Source organism: Desmodus rotundus, chromosome 11 (genome assembly GCF_022682495.2).
Source record: "Desmodus rotundus isolate HL8 chromosome 11, HLdesRot8A.1, whole genome shotgun sequence".
NCBI classification, from domain to species: Eukaryota; Metazoa; Chordata; class Mammalia; order Chiroptera; family Phyllostomidae; genus Desmodus; species Desmodus rotundus.
Window position 1 is genome coordinate 83,345,632 of NC_071397.1, and position 18,720 is coordinate 83,364,351.

The 18,720-nt window shown below is 49.5% G+C and overlaps 2 protein-coding genes across 4 annotated transcripts in view; one reads left to right on the top strand and one right to left on the bottom strand.

The window, feature by feature from the left end:
* The first annotated feature begins 412 nt into the window (after positions 1-412).
* HEBP2 (heme binding protein 2) lies at positions 413-6,619 on the top strand. Its single transcript, XM_024551905.4, has 4 exons — positions 413-876; positions 1,488-1,623; positions 2,699-2,879; positions 5,702-6,619. The coding sequence occupies exons 1-4, from the start codon at positions 784-786 to the stop codon at positions 5,898-5,900; spliced, it is 609 nt and encodes a 202-aa protein (XP_024407673.1). The 5' UTR covers positions 413-783; the 3' UTR covers positions 5,901-6,619.
* Positions 6,620-14,504: 7,885 nt separating this feature from the next.
* The window catches only part of NHSL1 (NHS like 1), a 123,662-nt gene continuing 119,446 nt past the window's right edge, over positions 14,505-18,720 (bottom strand). For 2 of the 3 annotated variants that reach the window (XM_071219699.1, XM_024551907.4), the window contains one exon: positions 14,505-17,257. In XM_071219699.1, coding sequence (XP_071075800.1) covers positions 16,537-17,257 — 721 coding nt within the window. In that variant the 3' untranslated portion in view covers positions 14,505-16,536. The remainder of the gene's footprint in view (positions 17,258-18,720) is intronic. The other variant, XM_045188829.3, reaches the window with a different exon arrangement.

The following is an 18,720-nucleotide window of genomic DNA, read 5'->3' on the forward strand; positions in this document are numbered from 1 at the left end:
CTCCAAGCATGACTGTGGTCCATCCGCCTTCTCCTGCGGGGGGCACTAGGGCGCCTTCTAGGTGGAAAGCTACTCACTCCTGGCGGGACTCCTGGATCCAAATCCTCGCTTGGAGCCCTGGGCCCACAGGGGTGCCAGCAAGGACAGCCAAGTTCAGGGTCGCCAGTGCGTGCCCACCCTCTCACTGGGAGAAGAGGCTCCCTCCTGCCTTTCACTGCGTGCACCCTCAAGGTGCAAGCCCAGGCTCACCGCCTCCCAGGAGTGAACCCGTCAGCAGAGCCGGCTCCAAGTGCGGGTGGGGCCGCAGGAGAGGTTCCCGAACCGGTTACACCAGAAACTCCGCTAGCCAGCTGCTCTGTCCCGCACCCCGCCCGCCCCGGCTCCCACAGTAGACATCTCTGCGTCAAAAACAAGGGCACCAGGGCGGTGGTGGGAGGGACCTCCGAAGAAATCCGAACCCAAGCGGGCCCTGTGATCCAGTACCCCGCCCTCACCCCTGCAGAGGGGACCCGGCAGGGGCGCGGCCCGGGCTGCAGTTGCCAGGGTTTGGAACCAGGGTCCCTGTGGGTCACAGCCCCTCCTCCTGCCCAGGGTCGGGCAGTGTCACTGCGGGGGAGAGGGACCGGGGACCGCTGGCCTGCACCGGGCAGCACCGGGGCGGGGACTTGGGGACCTCAGCGGGCCTCAGGGCGCGCACACGCAGGCAGGGAGGCCACGAGTGGCCGGGGTGCGACCTTCCCGAGGCCGATCGCCAGGGTCTTCCCTGGATCGCCGGCGCTGCCCATGGCCGAGGTGCTAGAGCCGGAGCCCGAGACTGCGGCGGCCCAAGCGGTGGAGACCCCGGACTGGAAGGCTCCCGGGGATGCAGGCGCCCAGGTAGGAGCCGCCCGCGGGCGCGAAGGCTGTGGGCCGGGGTGAGGGGAGGCCTTCTTCGGGAGGCTTTGTAGTGAGGCCGGAGGGTCCCGCAGATTTAAGTGAAAAGTACAATTTTTAAATGGTCTGAGCCCCTAGCTCCATTCCTACAAAAACGGGAAAGTTGTGTCGGTTAGCCATAACCCGAGGTGCTAGCCACATCTCAACTTCTTTTCTTTGCCGAGGGTGGGGAGTGGGGTAGGGTGGTGGCATCGATCTCGTTCCAGAACACGCGGTGGAACCCTCAGGGCCGAGGGGACGTAACAGAACATTTCTCTTAACAGGAATCGGGCTGATTCCTCACCCCCCCCCCCGCCTCGCCCTCAACGCCCCCCTCATGCCCCCCCTTCAGCCGCCCTGCAGCCCCAAACTCGGGGCCAGGGCAGAGGAGGTCCAAGAGCCGCGGGGGCGCGGGGTGGCGGGTTGGGGCGGCTGCGGACCCCGCGGGGCCCTAAGGAGCCAGAACCTGGGGCCGGGCCCCAAGTGGGGCGCAGCCCCTAGGCAGGCCCCGAACTGCCGCCCCTCGCGCCCCGCCTCGCCAGCCGCTCTTCCCCGAGTTTTCTGTTCCACTGTAGCCCGGAAGTTACGAGATCCGACACTGCGGACCGGCCAAGTGGGTCAGCACCTGCGTCGAATCCATGGACTGGGACTCCGCCATCCAGACCGGTTTCTCCAGGCTGAACAGCTACATTCAAGGCAAGAACGAGAAAGGTGAAGGCAATTTACTTTGTAATTACGTAGATCCTGGTTGAGCCCCCGGGCTTATTCTTGAGTTTTAGCTTAGTAAAGAAATACCCTTTAGAACGGAAAAATAACCGGGTCAGCAAGCACTTGCTGTTTGAAGACGAGGGTTCTGCTCAGGATCCTTCTCACCGTCTGGAGGTCGGGGTGTCGGGCAGGCTTTGCAGCCTCTGCTCCCCGACTGGGTTTCTGCTGCATGAGGGGCCTCTGGAACGACTGTTCAGACCTCTTTATGGTAATGCTTCGGGATTAGTTGGTGACTAGTCCGGTGGGAGACACCAGGAGGCAGGTAGGCACAGAGAACACAGGATCCAGAGTCTCAAGACGCAACCTCTGGTTCTGGCTCTGACGGCATTTATATTCTAGAAGGTCACTTTGCCAGTGGGACGTCAGTTTCTGAAACGTAAAAATAAAGGATGGACTGGACTACGTGATTTCTGATCTTCCCTGCTATCCCTAAAACTTTACAAGTTAGTAACCAAAAATATTAAGTGTTTAACATGGGCAGTGAATAATTGAGTCATTTTGGCCTTGTTTTTTAAAATGAAAATCATCTTAAAGGTAAATACAGGGTGGGGCAAAAGTAGGTTTACAGTTGTTCGTATGGAAAATAATACAATAATTAATAAATAAGCCCTGGCTGGTGTGGCTCAGTGGACTGAGTGCCAGCCTGTGAACCAAAGGGTCGCCAGTTCGATTCCTAGTCAGGGCACAGGCCTGGGTTGTGGGCCAGGTTCCCAGTGGGGGGTGTGCAGGAGACAACCACACACTGATGTTTTCCTCTCTTCTCCCTCCCTTCCCCTCTATCTAAAAATAAATAAATAGCATCTTTAAAAAAAATATGATCACACAAGAATAAACTCTGTTTTGCATACTCACAACTGTAAACCTACTTTTGCTCTTCCCTGTGTTTATGCCAATATTATAAGTAAATCATGAAACACGGATCCCCAAATAATAGGTGGCGTTTAAAAAGCAGTGATCAACACCCTACATTTGCTTTCGCGGTCTCCTCTGTACTTAAATGTACGTGTTTGTGGCACAGAGATGAAAATAAAGATGACAGCCCCGGTGGTGAGCTTCGTGGAGCCGGGGTCAGGCCCATTCAGTGCTTCTACCATTACCATTTCCCTGTACGTCCCCTCTGAGCAGCAACCTGACCCGCCCAGGCCGTCCGAGTCCGATGTCTTCATTGAAGACAGAGCCGAAATGACCGTGTTTGTCCGGTAAGTGGTAGACAGTTGATAGCCCTGCTGACTGCTCGTTTCACTGGCCCGCACTCAGCGTTTCGCTCCTATGCAATTTCAGTAGGCTTTGCACCCTTCCATACAAACAGGTCTAATGCACATCTGCAGCTTAGTTTTGTTTGTTACCAAGGGTCTGTTGTGATACAATCAATTCATTTAATGCAGTCCGTTGCATGCCTTCTACAGATCAGACACAATGCAAAGTATTGCCCCCCAAAGCATAAGACTGCCCTTACCTGCCATCTAGTTAAGCCTGAACAAAAACACCTTAACTTCCAACTTCTAGGTGCGGATAACCCCAAACTCGTCCCGTTTGTTCCCTGGCCCAAGGGATGGCTGCTGCTTCCTGAGGTTATTGCTGATCTCTTTTTACTTTTTCTGACTTCTAATACCTGTTTCCCTGATTCCTTATGGTAAATTCTCTGTTGAAATTGAAAACACACACAGTACATGATAATAATAGTCTGATATTGGACTCCCTTTATTACTCCCTTTCTGTCCCTCCCATCACCACCTATCTGTTAAACGAATCTGTCCCCGCTTCCTCACCTCCTACGAACTCCTCAGGCCACCACAGCCTGGCACGGCCGCACCATCTCTGTGGAATTGCTCTTGTCACCGTCCACAGTGCACTTGGTCTGTTCCGTAACAGCCCCTTCCCAGGGGCCCCTGAAGCCTTTGCGTGTGGACCAATCTGTTCCCTGACACTTGTCCATCCTGTAACCCTCTCGTCACTCCTCTCCTCCTCCCCAGCTCCTCAACCCAAGAATCCCTGTTGATGCCGGTTATCAACCCTCACGTTCTAGCAGACTTGCTCCGGGTGATCTGTTCACAATGCTTCAAATACCCGTTTCTAATGACTCTCGATTTAGTGTCTCCAGCCCGATGTCCCTGCTCGTGGGCATTTCCATGTGGGGAGGGGTGGAGATCATACACAGCAGCTCTAAAACCATGCCTTTCCCCCATTCCCACTTTAGGTGGTGGTGATGTAATAGGGCACCTGTCTCAGTAAAGTGCCTCAGCAGCCTATTGGCCTCCTCGGCAAGGACCTCTAAGGACATTGTCAGTACGTTGTGCTCTCACAGCTGGTCTCCAGACCTGGCCTATGCCCCCAAATGATCGTAATTCTGTTCCCTTCCCTCCAACCTCAGTGTTTCTTCCTCTGATGGAGACCACACCGAAGTCATCTTTGTCCACCCCAGCGATGGGCCCGATACCCACGTCTACTGATCTCAGATCCTGACTGTTCCCTTCAGTAGCCTCCCAACTCCCCTCTGCCCAGCAGTCTCTCCCTTCGTTCCTCTGCACTGGAACTGTGCTTTCTGTACAACAGCAACCAATCCCCGACTTGTCGGCTTCTTCTTGCTTCTGCGTGAAGTTCAGGTGGCTCATTCACATTGTACACACGGCTGCTATGATGTGGCCCGACCCTGTCTGCCACACTGGCTGTGTTCCACTGACTGTCCCCCTCTCCACGGAGTTCGCTGAGCAGGCCACGTTCTTCCATGTTTTGCCTCTGGCATCAGGCGAGCTGCTAGACTTCCCTTGCTGAAATCTCTACATCTGGAAAATGTGTATAATAAGCACAGTACCTGCCTATTTCATAGGGTTGCCATGATCGAAGGAGTTAATGTACATAAAATACTTAGAACATGAACGTGATATTTTGCCCAGCTTTAGCTTCCTCTTTCTTCTCTCTCTAGAGAGCCCACTTTCATCTTCTAGGACTTAGAATGACACCTCATCTGTGACAACCTCCTCAGTCTCTGCAGTCAGCGCACCCCTCTGTCCTTCTGTTATTCTAAATTATAATGACCTACTTACAGCCAGTAACTTCCTCAAGAACACGGCAGCGCATCGCCCTTCAGCTCCAAGCATGGCAGGGAGGCTCTGTGTGTGCGGGGAGGCTCAATATGTTTGTGTACTGAGAAAGCACGGACAGATCATTGCAGAACAATGTGTGTTCACAGAACAGAAGGTGATCTCTAATTAGGGGCTTCAAGATGTGATTTCAAGGAAGAAGTAGGATCTGCAAACAAATTCCCTTTTGGCAGAACACACCAAGATTTGGCTATTATTAAGGAAATAAATAATAAATTTAGGAGACAAAGTATTTCTGAACATGTAGTTCAGAATTGTTGTCAGTCAACATGCTGAAAATTATAGAACTAGTCAACTCAGGCCACACCCCCCGGTTCTGACTTAATCACACCCTCAGCGTTCCTAAGCCCTTGGAGCCTGTCTCTGTTAAATCTCTTCTTGGTTATAGAGAGAGAGCTGCCAAGATGTTTGGTTCTTGCTTTAGACTGTAAATTCATAGGGTCAAGACTATATTATTTTCACCTATAAATCAGTGCTTATCCTTTGCCCAAGGAGAGGAAGGAAGGGGAAATGTTCAACAGAAAGTTGAAACTGGGAGGGAGGCTTCTAAGTAGGTTTCAGTGTGGTCCTCTGAGCAGCATCGGCATTATTGGGAAATACAGACCTTCAGGCCCCATCCCAGACTCCCTGAACCTGCACATCGGCAGGATTCGTAGGCACATTAAAGTCTGAGAAGCACAGAGTTAGAGGACAGGATGGTGTAAATTCCAAATCTACCTGCCAACAGATGGGCCCTCGGTGTGCTGAGGTCGCACTGAGACTGTGAGCCAGAGGAAAGCAGCACTCGGCTCAGGGGCCGAGCAGGGGGAGCTCTGAAACTGTGCTTTCTCCAGCTTCACTGTATCAGCTCCAGCTTCTTTCAGACTAACATTGGCATTGGTACTAAAATCATTCATGGTTATTCACATTCTCCTCTGTAGGTCTTTCGACGGATTCTCTAGTGCCCAAAAGAATCAAGAACAACTTTTGACGTTAGCCAGCATCTTGAGGGAAGAAGGAAAAGTTTTCGATGAAAAGGTGTACTACACTGCAGGCTACAACAGCCCTTTCAATTTGCTTGACAGAAATAATGAAGTGTGGTTGATTCAGAAAAATGAGCCGCCCAAAGAAAACGAATGAGAAAATGAAGCAAAGTAGCATCGCCGGGGGCTAAACTGTTTAATGCAGACACCAACGCACCTATAAGTAAAATGTAGGTCTAGGATCTTCTCCCTGAGAGCGCTGATATGAATGGAGCTTATTTCCAATGTGCCTTTTAATGCTTGAAGCGGCATCGAGATCCACAGAGGAGAGGGGACAATCTTTTGTAAACATGTACATTGGTCATAACCCTGGTGGTCTTCGGTTCTATGAGGCTCCAGGGAAATATCAAGTTACTGCCCCTTCTTCCCTGTATCACAATCATGTTGCCTTTTTCTACTTGGGTTTGTGTCCGTCGGGCATTATCCCCTCCAGATGCCATCAATAAAACGTTAGAGGGTTCCCGTGTGGAACTGCGAGGCTATCAGGCCCCAGGGGGTGAGGTCAGGGTTGCACAAGAAAACCTAATGTCTTTTGCAGCTATGGTTCCAGTCTGTTGAGTCCTCTTCCCTGTCCGCCCACTGCCCCTGCCCCACAAAAATAGCTCTCACGGTACCCAAAAGTATCGATAATATTTTTTGACAAAGAATACATTTGTATAAGTAGGAAATTCCCATCCTCTTTTGATAGTCAGTAAAGGTGTGATTTTCCTGAAAATGTATAAAGTATAAAAATTCAAGTGAATTTTTATGTAATTTCATGTAGTATTTCTGGAGGTTGTATAAAAATGACTAATAAAAGAGCGGGTGGCCACAAAATCAAGGCAGTTTAAATTTTCATCTCTGTTGGAAAATGCTTGACCAGAGAAGACAGTCACTTTCTGATACTAGAAGCCTCCTGCGGGGATGGGCATCGGGTTTGCTGTGGGCTCCTACAGGGTGACGGTTGTGGGAGTTGGGAGAAAAGCAGGTTGGGGCTCAGTCACTTTCCAACAACTAGGGCTGCCCACGAATGACTCTTCTTCCAGTTCCCAGCGCTGTGTGGTTGAGGCAGGACCACATGGTCTCTTAGATAGGAGATCTGAGAACCCAGTGGATGAGAGAATGGGGCCAGAGGGTGCTTACGATCCCTTCAACCCCGACATCATATAATAGCTCTTGAAATTAACCTCCCTAACCTGGATACAGTGGACTAACATACCTATGGTTAGTGGTTTCCAAAGCTAACAATTACGGACAGCCTTCTACATGTGCCATTCCGAGGGCTTCCCCTGAATTGCCACATTCGGCCCTCAGAACAACTGCCTGCGCCACACTGAAACATCTTCATTTTACCGATGAGGACACTGGGCCCAGAAACGCGAGGTCACCTGCCCCAGATGGCATGAAGGACAGAGGCTAATTCGAGCCTGGGCAGTCAGACTCCTCAGCCCACGCTGTTCACCACAACGCCCCACTGGCAAATGGCTACCCAGAGTGGGCCAGGGCTGTCTGGGGGTGTTCTCGCCTAGCACAGGCACATAATCAATGTGATTATAACCCCAGAGGTACCTTTAGACTAATTTTTGATATAAAACAAGCTAGATTTCTGGTTCTGAAATTATTATGGACATAAATCTTAAAATCCCAGGCAATTATTTTCCAAAAGTATCTGCTTGCATTGACTATTTTTATTGTTTCTTCGCCTTTCGATGCTTGCCAAGGACACTGACTTGTTTAGCCCGTTCGCCACCCCAACTCCAGCCCTCCTGATAACTGTCCACAGTGCTGGCCTCTCCTGGCAAGAGATAAATATTTCCAACCTCCTGCACAGTCCTATATCAAACAGGCATCTCTTATGCAACAAATCCCACTTTAAGTAAGAGAAGCATATTTCTGATTACCAAGATTTAGTTGGAATCTAAAGCATATGCAATAAAATACATCAATTGTATGCTATTCAAGTCCAGGGTGTCCCCTTTTCCCCTCCTCTTCCATAATGCATGAACTAAAACATTTTTCAGCTCTGAATCGATCAATCCAGAGAGTATTTCTCATGGTAGAGAATCAGTTATTTTAATTATGTGGCTGGCATCAACTACAAAATATCCCTTATGTCAACATTTCTCTTGAGAGTTCTCTTCTCTTATCTGTAGGAAATTCATGCCTAGACTTTTTCTTAGGCTATACCTTCCGCCTTCACTGTTGGTCTAATTCTTGCTCCACCCATCAGCCCCTTTCCTGTCCTCTTCAGGCTCTCCCTCTCCACAGGCTTCAATCAACTCTGCCTGACCACAACGCCCCCCACCGCCCAATATAAAACCCCAGTCACCCCTAGACCCGTCTACAGGACAGTAATTCCCACCTCTCTATTGCAGTGACTTTCTAGTTTCTCTGGAAAGAGTTGTCTAAGGGTTTCCTTGCAGCCGTACATGGGAGGGGGCCCCAGGGACCATGGCAGAGGTTTAAGGTGTCCCCCACCTCTGTGCTTCCCCACAGGGCCATCCACACTTGTCTATCTGTGAGTGAGCTTTTCATAAGATTATATGTGTTTATGAGTCTGAAAACAATTCATTCAAACTCAGGGCATTCATTTTCCTTTCTAGCCATTACTTAACTTCCCCCAAATCTCATTTCCCCCCGTTAACATTTCATTTGAAATGTCATTTATTTTTAAATTCATTCTTAAATAAGTCATTGGGAGGTCCTCTCCATGTTCCAGAAGCTGGCATATGGTGGTGAGCAGAAATGCTCCCTCGTCGTTGATTTTGAAATCATCCAATCCAACGTCTTTTGCTCTTCTGTTTAGTCCACCTTCTGCTGAGAATACAGCTAGCTGTGAGCCAGACAGAGAAGGCCCCCGTTTTCATGGCGTTTCTAATCTAGAGAGAGTTCAAATGTTGGTACAAGTGCGATGAGGCCACACAATGGGGTGTGGCCAGGCTGAGCGGGGTGTATGTCATGTGCAAGGGTCAGGCAAGGCCTCACAGAGGATTTTGGAACGTGAATGCTGAGAAGGAGCCAGCCTGATAAGCCTGGGGGATGGGGACAGCATCTTGGGCCGAGGTGACAGTGTCAGAGGAAAAGGCCTCGGTCAGCACCCAGAACAAAAACCTGCATGTACTGTTTGCTGAGCGAGAGAGAATTGTGCTGGCAGAATATGCTCTTCCTGGACAAAGAAAACTGCTGACCTTGTACAGGGTTTAGGAAGCACCGAGTTCAAGGATTAGTGGACTTTCAGAAGCACTTAGGGATAGATTTGGAGCTACAGCTGTGGAGGTGCAGTCACCAGAGTGTGGCTTCTGTGCATTGGTGTGATTTAGGAGCCTAATCATTGATCGTTTCTGGTATTTATTTGTTTTATGGCCAGAGAAGGGTCATTTCTTTTCTGGGATTTGAAGTTGTGACAGACAAATATATGGAGGTGTGCCATTCACATCCACTTTCAAAAAAGGACCTGCTGACCCGCTGTGAGGGGTGTGGCTAGCTGGTGTCTCCTACTGTTACTTTTGCAGACTTCAAGGTAACAACACACTGTTCTGGGGGGGGAGTGTCTAGTCTATGCCAGAGCAAGGCAGTGAGAGCTGATAGCGATGCTTTTATTCCCCCTGGCATCTTCCAGCCAAAGACTGAGCAAGGCAGTGGTACAAGGACCCGGCTATTTCAGCCCAACTCAGAACCCTTCTAACAAAGAGTCTTCTCTGGAGGAGACATTATCAGATCTGTATTGCAGATCTACTGGGAAAAGCCCAATCCTGCTTTTCCCTCTTCCTTTCAGAGGCACACCTTTGCCAAACATCCTTTGTGCTCCTGAGCCCACCCCAGCATCAAACTGGAACAACTGGAATCACAGTGGCCCGACTTTTTGGGTGATGGACTGATGATTCAATTTGTAAGGGTGGGAAGGTAAAATATACAGGGTCTGGCAGAAATAATGCCTGCTTGAGTGTGGTTGGCAGGGGAATAATTTAGTTTTAACTTGAACATTTCACCTAAAATGTCATATGGTATGCTTGAGTGTAATATTGTTATGTTACAGAATTACATGCTTGTGATTTTGTAATAAAAAGGGGCGTTTTTTGTGCCCACTCCATATATGGAATTACGGCACTGCCAAGTGGCCTGGCCGACTGGCCAGGAGTTTGGAACAAATTGAGAAAAGACGAAGAATGGATGATTAAGACAAGAAGGTCCTGGGTTAGAGGCATGTGGACGGATATATAGGATCAGACACAGAACCTGAAAAACCTTGTATCATGTGTTAGTGTGTCCCAGAAAGCACCCGCCAGAAGGAACACTAAAGTAAGTGGACAAAATGGTAGCCTTTGGGGTTAGCCTTTGTGGTCCCCACCCAGGGCTGGTACAGTGCGCACACAAATACAGTGGCAGCGGTGGCGAAGAGGGGGGGTGTGAGTGGTCCCCCCAAACACATTCTCACTAACTCCAAATGTCCAACCTGCCAGCAATAGATAGCAACACTGAAACCCTAAGAAGACCAAGTAGTCCCTGGATGCCGAATTGACTGTATTAGGTCCATTCTTTCCTGTAAGAGCCAGTAGTTTATTTGCACAAGGAGAGACACCTATTCTAGGTATGCAGTTTCCTCTCCTGCTATGGGGCCTTGACCAGCATCACAGTCTAGAGACTTACAAAATCTTTGACCTGCTGGCATGGGTTCACTGCATGTATGATCTACACATCATAACGCCCATTCAGGAAGAGTTAGCTCATGGCGCTGGGATCCACTGGTCCTCTCACTTACTGTACCACCTAGAAGCTGCTGGCCCAATGGAACATTGAAATCACCTGCTTCAGCGCGGTTGGAGACAATACTATGTGAAGATGGAGCGCCCTCTAGTGGACACAGTATACCTACTAAATCAGAGACCCTATATCACTGTCCACAATGGTAAGGACGCATGGATATGGGAAACAAGGGATAGAAGGAGGAGGGACTCCACTTACCATCACTCCCAACGAACCAGTAAGGGATGTAAGACCTTCCACCCCACAACTCTGGGCTCTGCAGAGCCAGAGGCCCTTGTTTTTAAAGGTGGACACCCTCCCTAGGCAACACAGCAAAGTTCCATTGAACTGCAGCCTACCACTGCCACTTGAGCACTTTGGCCTCCCGGTGTCCAGGGACCAACAGGCAAGAAGAGTCACCATAATGTCAAGGATAATCAGCCGTGAACTGAGAGAGGGGTGAGCCTGCTGTTACTTATGTGAGGACTCAGGGCGCCCCTTCAGGGTACCCCTTACCTAACCGTAACTATGAATGGACAACAGCCACAACCCCAGTCTGAGAAGGGTTTGACCTCCGGGATTTCTGAACCCCCGGGAATGAGCTTGGTTCACACCATCAGGAAAGCCACCAAGACCAACAGAGGTGACAGCTGAGAGTGAAAGGTAGTTAGAGGGAGGGGATGATGAGTGCCACTTGTGGCCTGCAGACCACCGGCGAATGGCAGGAAAGTGCCCTAGATGGCCCCACTGAACTGTTCTTTATAAACGTAATCTCAGGGACAGAGGTCCACCAGAGCCCTGGAAGGGTTTACAGAGGAAGTGGATCTACATGGTAGAAGGGGTGGCCTGGGACAGGCTTTGAGATGTGCCCCTTAGATCCCCTTTCAAGGAAAGACTTGCCACCCAGCTGCAAGGAGGGTGGTTAGCTGACAGCTGCTAACTGTTGGCTTCATCAGGGCCCACCTTAGCGTTCACACCGAGCTCATGCTGTTCTCAGGGCAGGAAGGGTTGGTAGCCAATGGTTTCACTAAGCTGTGGAAATTGGAGGCACGTTTTTCTCGGGGTAAGCTCTTGACTGAGCCCAAGCAAGGCAGGGGTGAAGGACCCGGCTGCTCCTGTCCAACACAGGACTCCTCCGATGAGGGGTCTTCTCCCTGTCCCACCGGCAGCCTGGTAAGCTCAGGACCAGTCCGGTAGTTCTCCCTGCCTCCTTCCTCCCTTTTCCTCTCAGAGGTGTCACACTCCCACAAAACCTTTGACTATCCCGTCTGTGTCTACTTCCTGGGGAGATGAAACGGTCATAGAAATACAGGACCTTTTCTGTTTTAAAATAAAGCTCTGAGGCAGGAAGCAGCTTCTATGGAAGGAAAGAAAAGAGAATGAGGCCCAATCTTTTGAGTGAAGGGCCCAGTGGGGGTCTTGAAGGCCTTGTGAGCCAGTTTAGAATCCCACTCCAACGGATTCAGTAGGGGAGTGCTAGGAACCGCTTTTCAATGCTTATTTTGGGAGGTGAATTGAGAACGATTGAAGGCACACAGTAAAGGGAAGAATGCCAGGTGGGAGGCTTTTGTAATAGTCTGGTAGGATGATAGTTTGGACCTGATGAGAAGTGGAACTGGTGAGAAGTGATTGGATCTGTGAAATATTTTGGCAATATTGTTGGAACGACTTGCTTATGGTTTAGATATGGGGTGGAAAAGAGTCTGCAGGTGGAGCATAGATTCTGGGCCTGAGCCACTTGCGAGTGGTAATGCCATTAACTGGTAATGTGAAGACTTGGGGAGAAGTAGGGTTTAAGTATTTTAAGGTTAAAACACCTCGAAAGGCAGGCTCTGAGGAGGCAGTTGATACACTAACCTGAAGCTCAGGGTGGAAGCCAGGAGAGGAGATAGTCAGGAGTTACCAGTATGTATCACATTTATGTAATGCTGTGGGTAGGATTCGATGTAGTCACCAAGGGAGAGTGTAGCTTGTAAAGAAGGCAGGAACCAAGCCAAGTCACACCATCCCCCTTCTTAAACACCTTTGTGATTTCCCAGTACTACAAAGCAAAACCCCAGTTTTCAGAATGACATCCCAGGCCCTTTGCATCCCTGCTCCAGACCATTCCAGTCTCACACCCGCTGTGTTTTACTAGAAACTTCTTTTAGCTACTTGGCTTCCTCTAACCACTTTGCCTCTGTGCTGTAGCTCATGCTATTCCCTCCTTCTGGAATGACTTCGGCCAGCTGCCTGTGCTTGGTGAAACCCTCCTCACTGTAAAGTCTTAGCTCAGGTTCCCCAGAGCCATGACCTAGTCAGAGGCAGTGCCACCTTCCCCTGAGAACCGCTCCACTCACCTGGGGAGCCTGTGAAAAATGGCTCACCCAGGGAGCCTGGAGGACAGCCTCCAGATGTTCTCCATGGACCGGGCTCCTTTCTCCTCCGCCTTCGGCACCGTGGGGCTTCCATCCTTCTTGGTGCTTCAGAGGTTAGCCCCACCTCCAGCCTCCCATCGTTCTAGGGAGAAAAGGGGGAAGAAAGCTACCGGGGAGCACTGGCACGTACAGGAGGAAAGCGACTTTCCCAATGAGGAGGGCGGGACAAGGTCTAGCATTTGATTTGGGTGCATCGCTGGCCTGAACTTGTTCCAGGTGTTCTGCTGATAAAGAACACACATCGGGTGGGGTCCCAGCCCAGCAAGGTTTGCCCAGAATGTTCTTTTCCTCTTCTCTGACACTGATGTTTTATTGGAGAAGTCACTGTGTGTCTTTTAACAAGGTATGAAGTTCCTTAATGATATCTCATCCACATTTTTTGATCTAAGAACTCCTGCACCCTAACCTAGGACATGAGAAGTATTTAATAAAGAGGTTTTTCTTTCATTGCTGCACAAATGACCACTGGTTGCTCTCGCCTGGTTCTGCGAATAAAGGCCGGCCTGAGGGGAAGGCAGATTCAGCAGCGACTGAAAGAGGCTGCACCATAAGCGATAAGTGAACCGCTTACACAGAGAAGCAGACCTCAAGAACCAGGACCACGTTTTATTTACCCCCCCCCCCAGTGTCTTAATATCTTCCAAAGTAAATTATCCTGTTGTGCTCATTTCGTGACAGAATCTCAGCAATATAAATAATTATTCACATTCATTTAATGTACTGAAAACAGAACCAGTGAAGCCAACTCCAAGCTCCGCCTGTCCTCTCAGATGCCCACCAGAGCTGTGTGTGGTGCTGGCGGGTGCGGGTAAGACAGAGATGCAGGGACACCATCCTTTCCTTCCTTGTCATTGCGATTCTCCAAACATACATACTCATCCCCACACGAGAAGCAATGGTTTCAGGCAACATTCTTCAGAAACAGGAGGGCGGAAATCAGACCAAAGTCAAGGCTGCTTCCAATGGACAGACCAAATGGGCATGTTCCTCTCCCAACTTTTAGAAAACAATAAAGCGGAAATCACTTAGGCCTGTGGCTTCTGTCCATGACTACCTGGCACTTCCATCTCTGGGTGTAAGGAAGGGTCACGAAGTCTACCCTCACTGAGTCTTCAAATATCATATGATGTTAACAGTAGCTAGCCCCACACAGGGGAATAAAGCAACAGAGCTAAAGATGCCGTACGGTTCAGGAGCGAGTCTATATTCTTGTTTCCCTGTATTTCATCCATGCCTAGGAAAAATTCCTGCGTCTCTCCAAATGACGTCATCTAAACTATCACTCTATACATTATTTGTACTTTATTTGAAAGTCTGTAGGGCAACATTTAGAGTTGTTTTCCAGTGCATCCTCTTAGATGGTGCCATCCTCAGCGCCTGTGATGGGCTGGCTCCTCTCTGGGGCCCCACCTCCCACAGACTTTCTGGCCTCCGCTGCTGTTCTGTTTACATCTGGCAATGCGCTCAACAGTTCTGCACCAGGAGATCTGTCTCATTATTCAGAAGTGCATGTACAAACAAAAGGAAATAACGCTCAAACACTTACTTTACAATTGTTTTTATTCAAAGCAAATTGAAAAACCTAATATATTTTTTCCTTTAAAAATGGGTTTTTTAAAAAATAGTTTTGTCATTAGTTTTGACATTGCTTATTTTACCTTCAACATATATAATTTGTACATTATGTTAAAAGTTTTCTGATAGTCACACACATTCTAATATTTTCTAGGGAGCTATGAGATTTCATATTCAAAAGCCAACACCAGTTTTCTAAAATTTAGAAGAAAAAAAAAAATCCTGGTTCCCAATGTAGTAGACAACTGCTCCAAAAAAGTAAAAAGAAAAGTCCTTTGCTTTTGGCAAAATGTCAGGTCTTGATTTCTGGTTGTGTGAAAAGAAGTGTCTCTTTTTCTCTAGAGAACGGAAGGAGCCTTGATTCTTTAGATTTGTTTTTTGTCTTAAAGACGCGTCTGAAATGGGTGTCTGGGAAGTTTTACTGCACAAACTTTATCTCGATGTGGCCTGCGCAGTCCAACTTCTAGGTGAGACTTTCATACCAGAAAAGATGACAACGGGCAGCTGCCGTGTGTGCAACCCGAGAACCTCAGGATTGCCGTCTCCGGTCCACCTAATGAAGACCACTCGGATTTTACTCACCAATAAATCAGGGACACGGCAGTTGGGAGGGAGTGGGGGGAGGGTTACCAGAATATGACATAAAAATAAATACTTTACACACTTTTTCCCATGTCTAAAAGTGTTAACATTCTAACCAAAGAAGATTAGAAGGTAATTACCTAACTCAATTATTTATAAAAAATATAAAAACACACAAACCAAATGATGCAAAAAAATCTTTTTAATCTAAAAACTCATTTACCAGGGCTAATTCATAGCCCAGCCCTGCCAATTTTTACCAGTTTATGAACCTAACAAGAGCTATTCAGCATTTTCATCAAAGTCAGATAATATATGCTAGATTTTGATAAACTTTTCTCAATGAAGACATGATTCTGCAGGCAGTTCAAGGAAAAATAGCTGTAACTTTTTCTTTGGTGTAACCAAAAGGATATCCAAAAGTTAGCAAATGTTGACATTGCAAGTGGTAAGAAATTGCCAAATGGAAGTTTAAAGTCTGGTTTAAAAAAAAAAAAAAAAAAAAAAACAGTTGTAAAAGAAAACGCTCCACCCACAGTTCTATAGTGCAAGTTTTCAAATTTAATTCTAAAAATAATTTCATTTACTAAGCAGGAAACAAATCCCAGCAGTGTCTCGCCTTCTCCTCTGCCCTCTCCTCTCCCCCACCCCCTGAATGTGCACGCCTTCAACTCAGTTCTCAGCGGCCCCTCCACTCAAGGAGGAAACCCATGTAAAAAATGACCCCCATTTCCAAACCTCGGGCTAACAGTTGCATGTCCGTGGCTGCACAGCAGCAGGCCCCAGGTTACGGCGTCGCCACATCCACACGTCATTTTTACAAAAAAGAAACAAAGCCTTTTTCCCCGGAAAAAGTACCTGAACCAGTTAGTCACTCAGCCCTTTCCCAGCCTTTCGGGTTCGCCCCGAAAGCACACCTGAGCGTGTGTGTGCCCACCTGCTCTGTGCACTCGACCAGCAAATCCACCACCCCTTTCTCAGAAGTACGGTCTCCTCCTTTCTTCTGGAGCACACGCACCTCCACAGACAGACGTTTAAAGCCATCGCCTCCTAGTCCAGGAGCCTCCATTACTCTACCTAGCTTAACTGTTTTTTCCCCTCATATATCTGTTATTTGTGTGTGTGGATTTTTTAACATAAAAAGTATTCAAAATGCGCACACACATACCTGTTCACCGCCCCCCACCCCCATCATTTAGAAAAAAAAAAATCTTCCCCAGGAAGCACTTTCAGAAGTTAAGCTTCTACTTGCTCTTAAGCCACAGGGCAAGTGCCAAGTGAGTCCTAAGTTTCCTTCGCTCACTGTCGTTATGGCAGCGCCCGGGCCCACCGCACGGACGCGGCGGAGTGGGAGTCCCCTCCGGCCTCCTAGAGCGATGTGTTGCACACCCCCTGCATCATCTGGGAGACTCCGTTCCTGCCCCTAACTCTCTTCCCTCAGAGGACCTCCCGCGGTTCCGAGGGACCCCCACCCTGGGCACTGGCTGTCCCATCGGCGGGGCCGGAAGCCTGCGCCCGCAGCAAGGTGGTGGGCTCCCCGCCGCAGAGCAGGCCACCCTCGCCCATTTCATCCCCCTCCAGGCCACCCAGCGAACAGCCCCTTGCAGCGCCCAGGGCCTGGCGCGCCCTGCTGTCCACAGGCTCCAAGGCCTCCCCTTCGCCCTCCGAGATGACGGTCATGGGGCTGCTCTGGATGCGGTTCCGCACGCTGTACCTGCTGCTGGCTGCAGAGGGCGGCGTCCGACTGCGGCCGTACCTGGGGCCGGAGAAGGACAGGCTCCGAGGCATCAAGCCTTCATTCTTAGCCCATTCCTCCTGGGCCCTTCTGTTCTTGTTTGGGGAACAGCTGGATGGGCTGTCGGGGGTGTCTGGAGAAGGCTCCGACCTTGACCTCTGGAATCTAGGGTCTGTGTTCTTGAGCATCTCCGCGGCGGACATGCGGGCGCTGGCGTCTGACCGACTCCCCTTTTTCAGCAGCAGAGCTTTGAAGTTGTCACTGCTGGTGCTGCTCTTACGGACGCTTCTCTGAATCGACCCCACCTGCTTTGGGGAGGCCAGGCTGGGGGCAGCACTGGTGGGCGTCACTGGCGGGGAGGGGGAATGGTTTCGGGTGTGGTCGTCATCCGAATCTTTGCGGCCAAGGACTTTCCTCTTGGATCTGGGATGTAGTAACATTAAGATAAAGGTTAATTCCCTGTGGGCCACTGGATTTCAGCCACAGCCACCCTGCTTATCTTTCCACCCATTCCGGTCCCCACGTATTGTTTTTACTAAGTGAACCTCCGAACATTCATGCAAAGGCAGTTCGATGGATGGCCCTGTGTGCCCAGGGCCATCTGTGATTGTTAACTTATGGCCGCTCTTCTTTAAGCTCCACCCTCCCTGGATTATTTTGAAACAAATCTCAGATATCGAATTAACTTATTTTGGGTAGAACCATCTCGAAAGTGTTTAATAACTGCCATTTTTATTAAATGTCCAATAGCAGACTGATCCTGAGTGGATTTCACAGCGCTGGCTGTCCTTTCTTTCTACTTTTCCTTTTTGTTTGGTGCTGGCACTGAACAGGCCTAATAGATAAGCCAATGGCCAGAACAGCCCCTCTGCTGAGAGAAGCCCCACTCAGATTCTAGAACATTCCACAAGGGTGTGACATAAAACCAGTCTTCCTTGGCTCTTACTGGGCCATATGATGACTCCTAGAAGTCCCACGGTGCAGAAGACAAAGGTGAGCCTCCCACCCCAGGCCTCGTTCCTGACTGACTTCTGAGACCCTCTAGCTGACCACGCAAATGTGAGGGATATGGGCAGAGGATCAAAGAGGAGGGGCCTTCAGGAGAAGTGAAAGGCTCCCTGGTGCTGTTTCTCGTTCCTGGTCTCTGAGAACCTCCCTGTTCCATGTGGTTGCTGTTGAGCGTGAACCAGAGATAATGAAGCAGATGAGCCGAGTGGCCCCTCCTGGTCTTCTCATAACAACCACGCAGTGTGCGAGGAACCCCCTGGCGAAGCGCAGGTGGTCTTGCTCTAAGAACCCAGCACCTCTGATGACATACAGCTGTGGCATCTCTTTTTCTGCTGTATGATTCTAGAATATGCAGAGGGAAAGGCTGCTATCTGCACACATAGCGTAAGCATTGAATCTGAGCACTCCCAACTTTGAGCTGAGCGACCTTGGACCAGTCCTCATCTCTACCGCGCCTCAGGTTCCATGCTTGTAAAATGGAGGTGCTGATACCAGCCTCCCAGGTTTGGGAGGATTCAGCGTGATAAAGAGCCCCAGGAGCCACGTGCACCTGGGTTCCACCCCTCTGCAGAGGTGTCCTTGCTCTGTCAGGGGCAGAGTAGGTGCTGAGTAACCCTTTGAGTGCCATTTAGGAAAACATAATTTTCCCTTCTTGCCACTAGGCCAGGCTTCAGCACAGTTTTTACGTGCCCGCACAGCAAGGCACAGGGAAGGGTGGTCCATGATGGCTGTCCTGGGCTTGGTACTCCCAGGGACCTCTCCGTGCTGCTGGCCAAAAAGAAGCCACCAAAGCCAAAGACAGAAAGTAAGGACCCAATTCGGAGGCTGAAGGGTGGCCAGACCTGACGCGGCAGCAGCCCCTTTGGGGGTACAGAGCC

Coding starts and splice junctions, on each gene's coding strand:
- HEBP2 (XM_024551905.4), top strand. CDS start 784: ATGGCCGAGGTGCTAGAGCCGGAGCCCGAGACTGCGGCGGCCCAAGCG. Junction 877..1,487: donor CCGGGGATGCAGGCGCCCAG/GTAGGAGCCGCC, acceptor GTTCCACTGTAG/CCCGGAAGTTACGAGATCCG. Junction 2,880..5,701: donor GAAATGACCGTGTTTGTCCG/GTAAGTGGTAGA, acceptor TCTCCTCTGTAG/GTCTTTCGACGGATTCTCTA.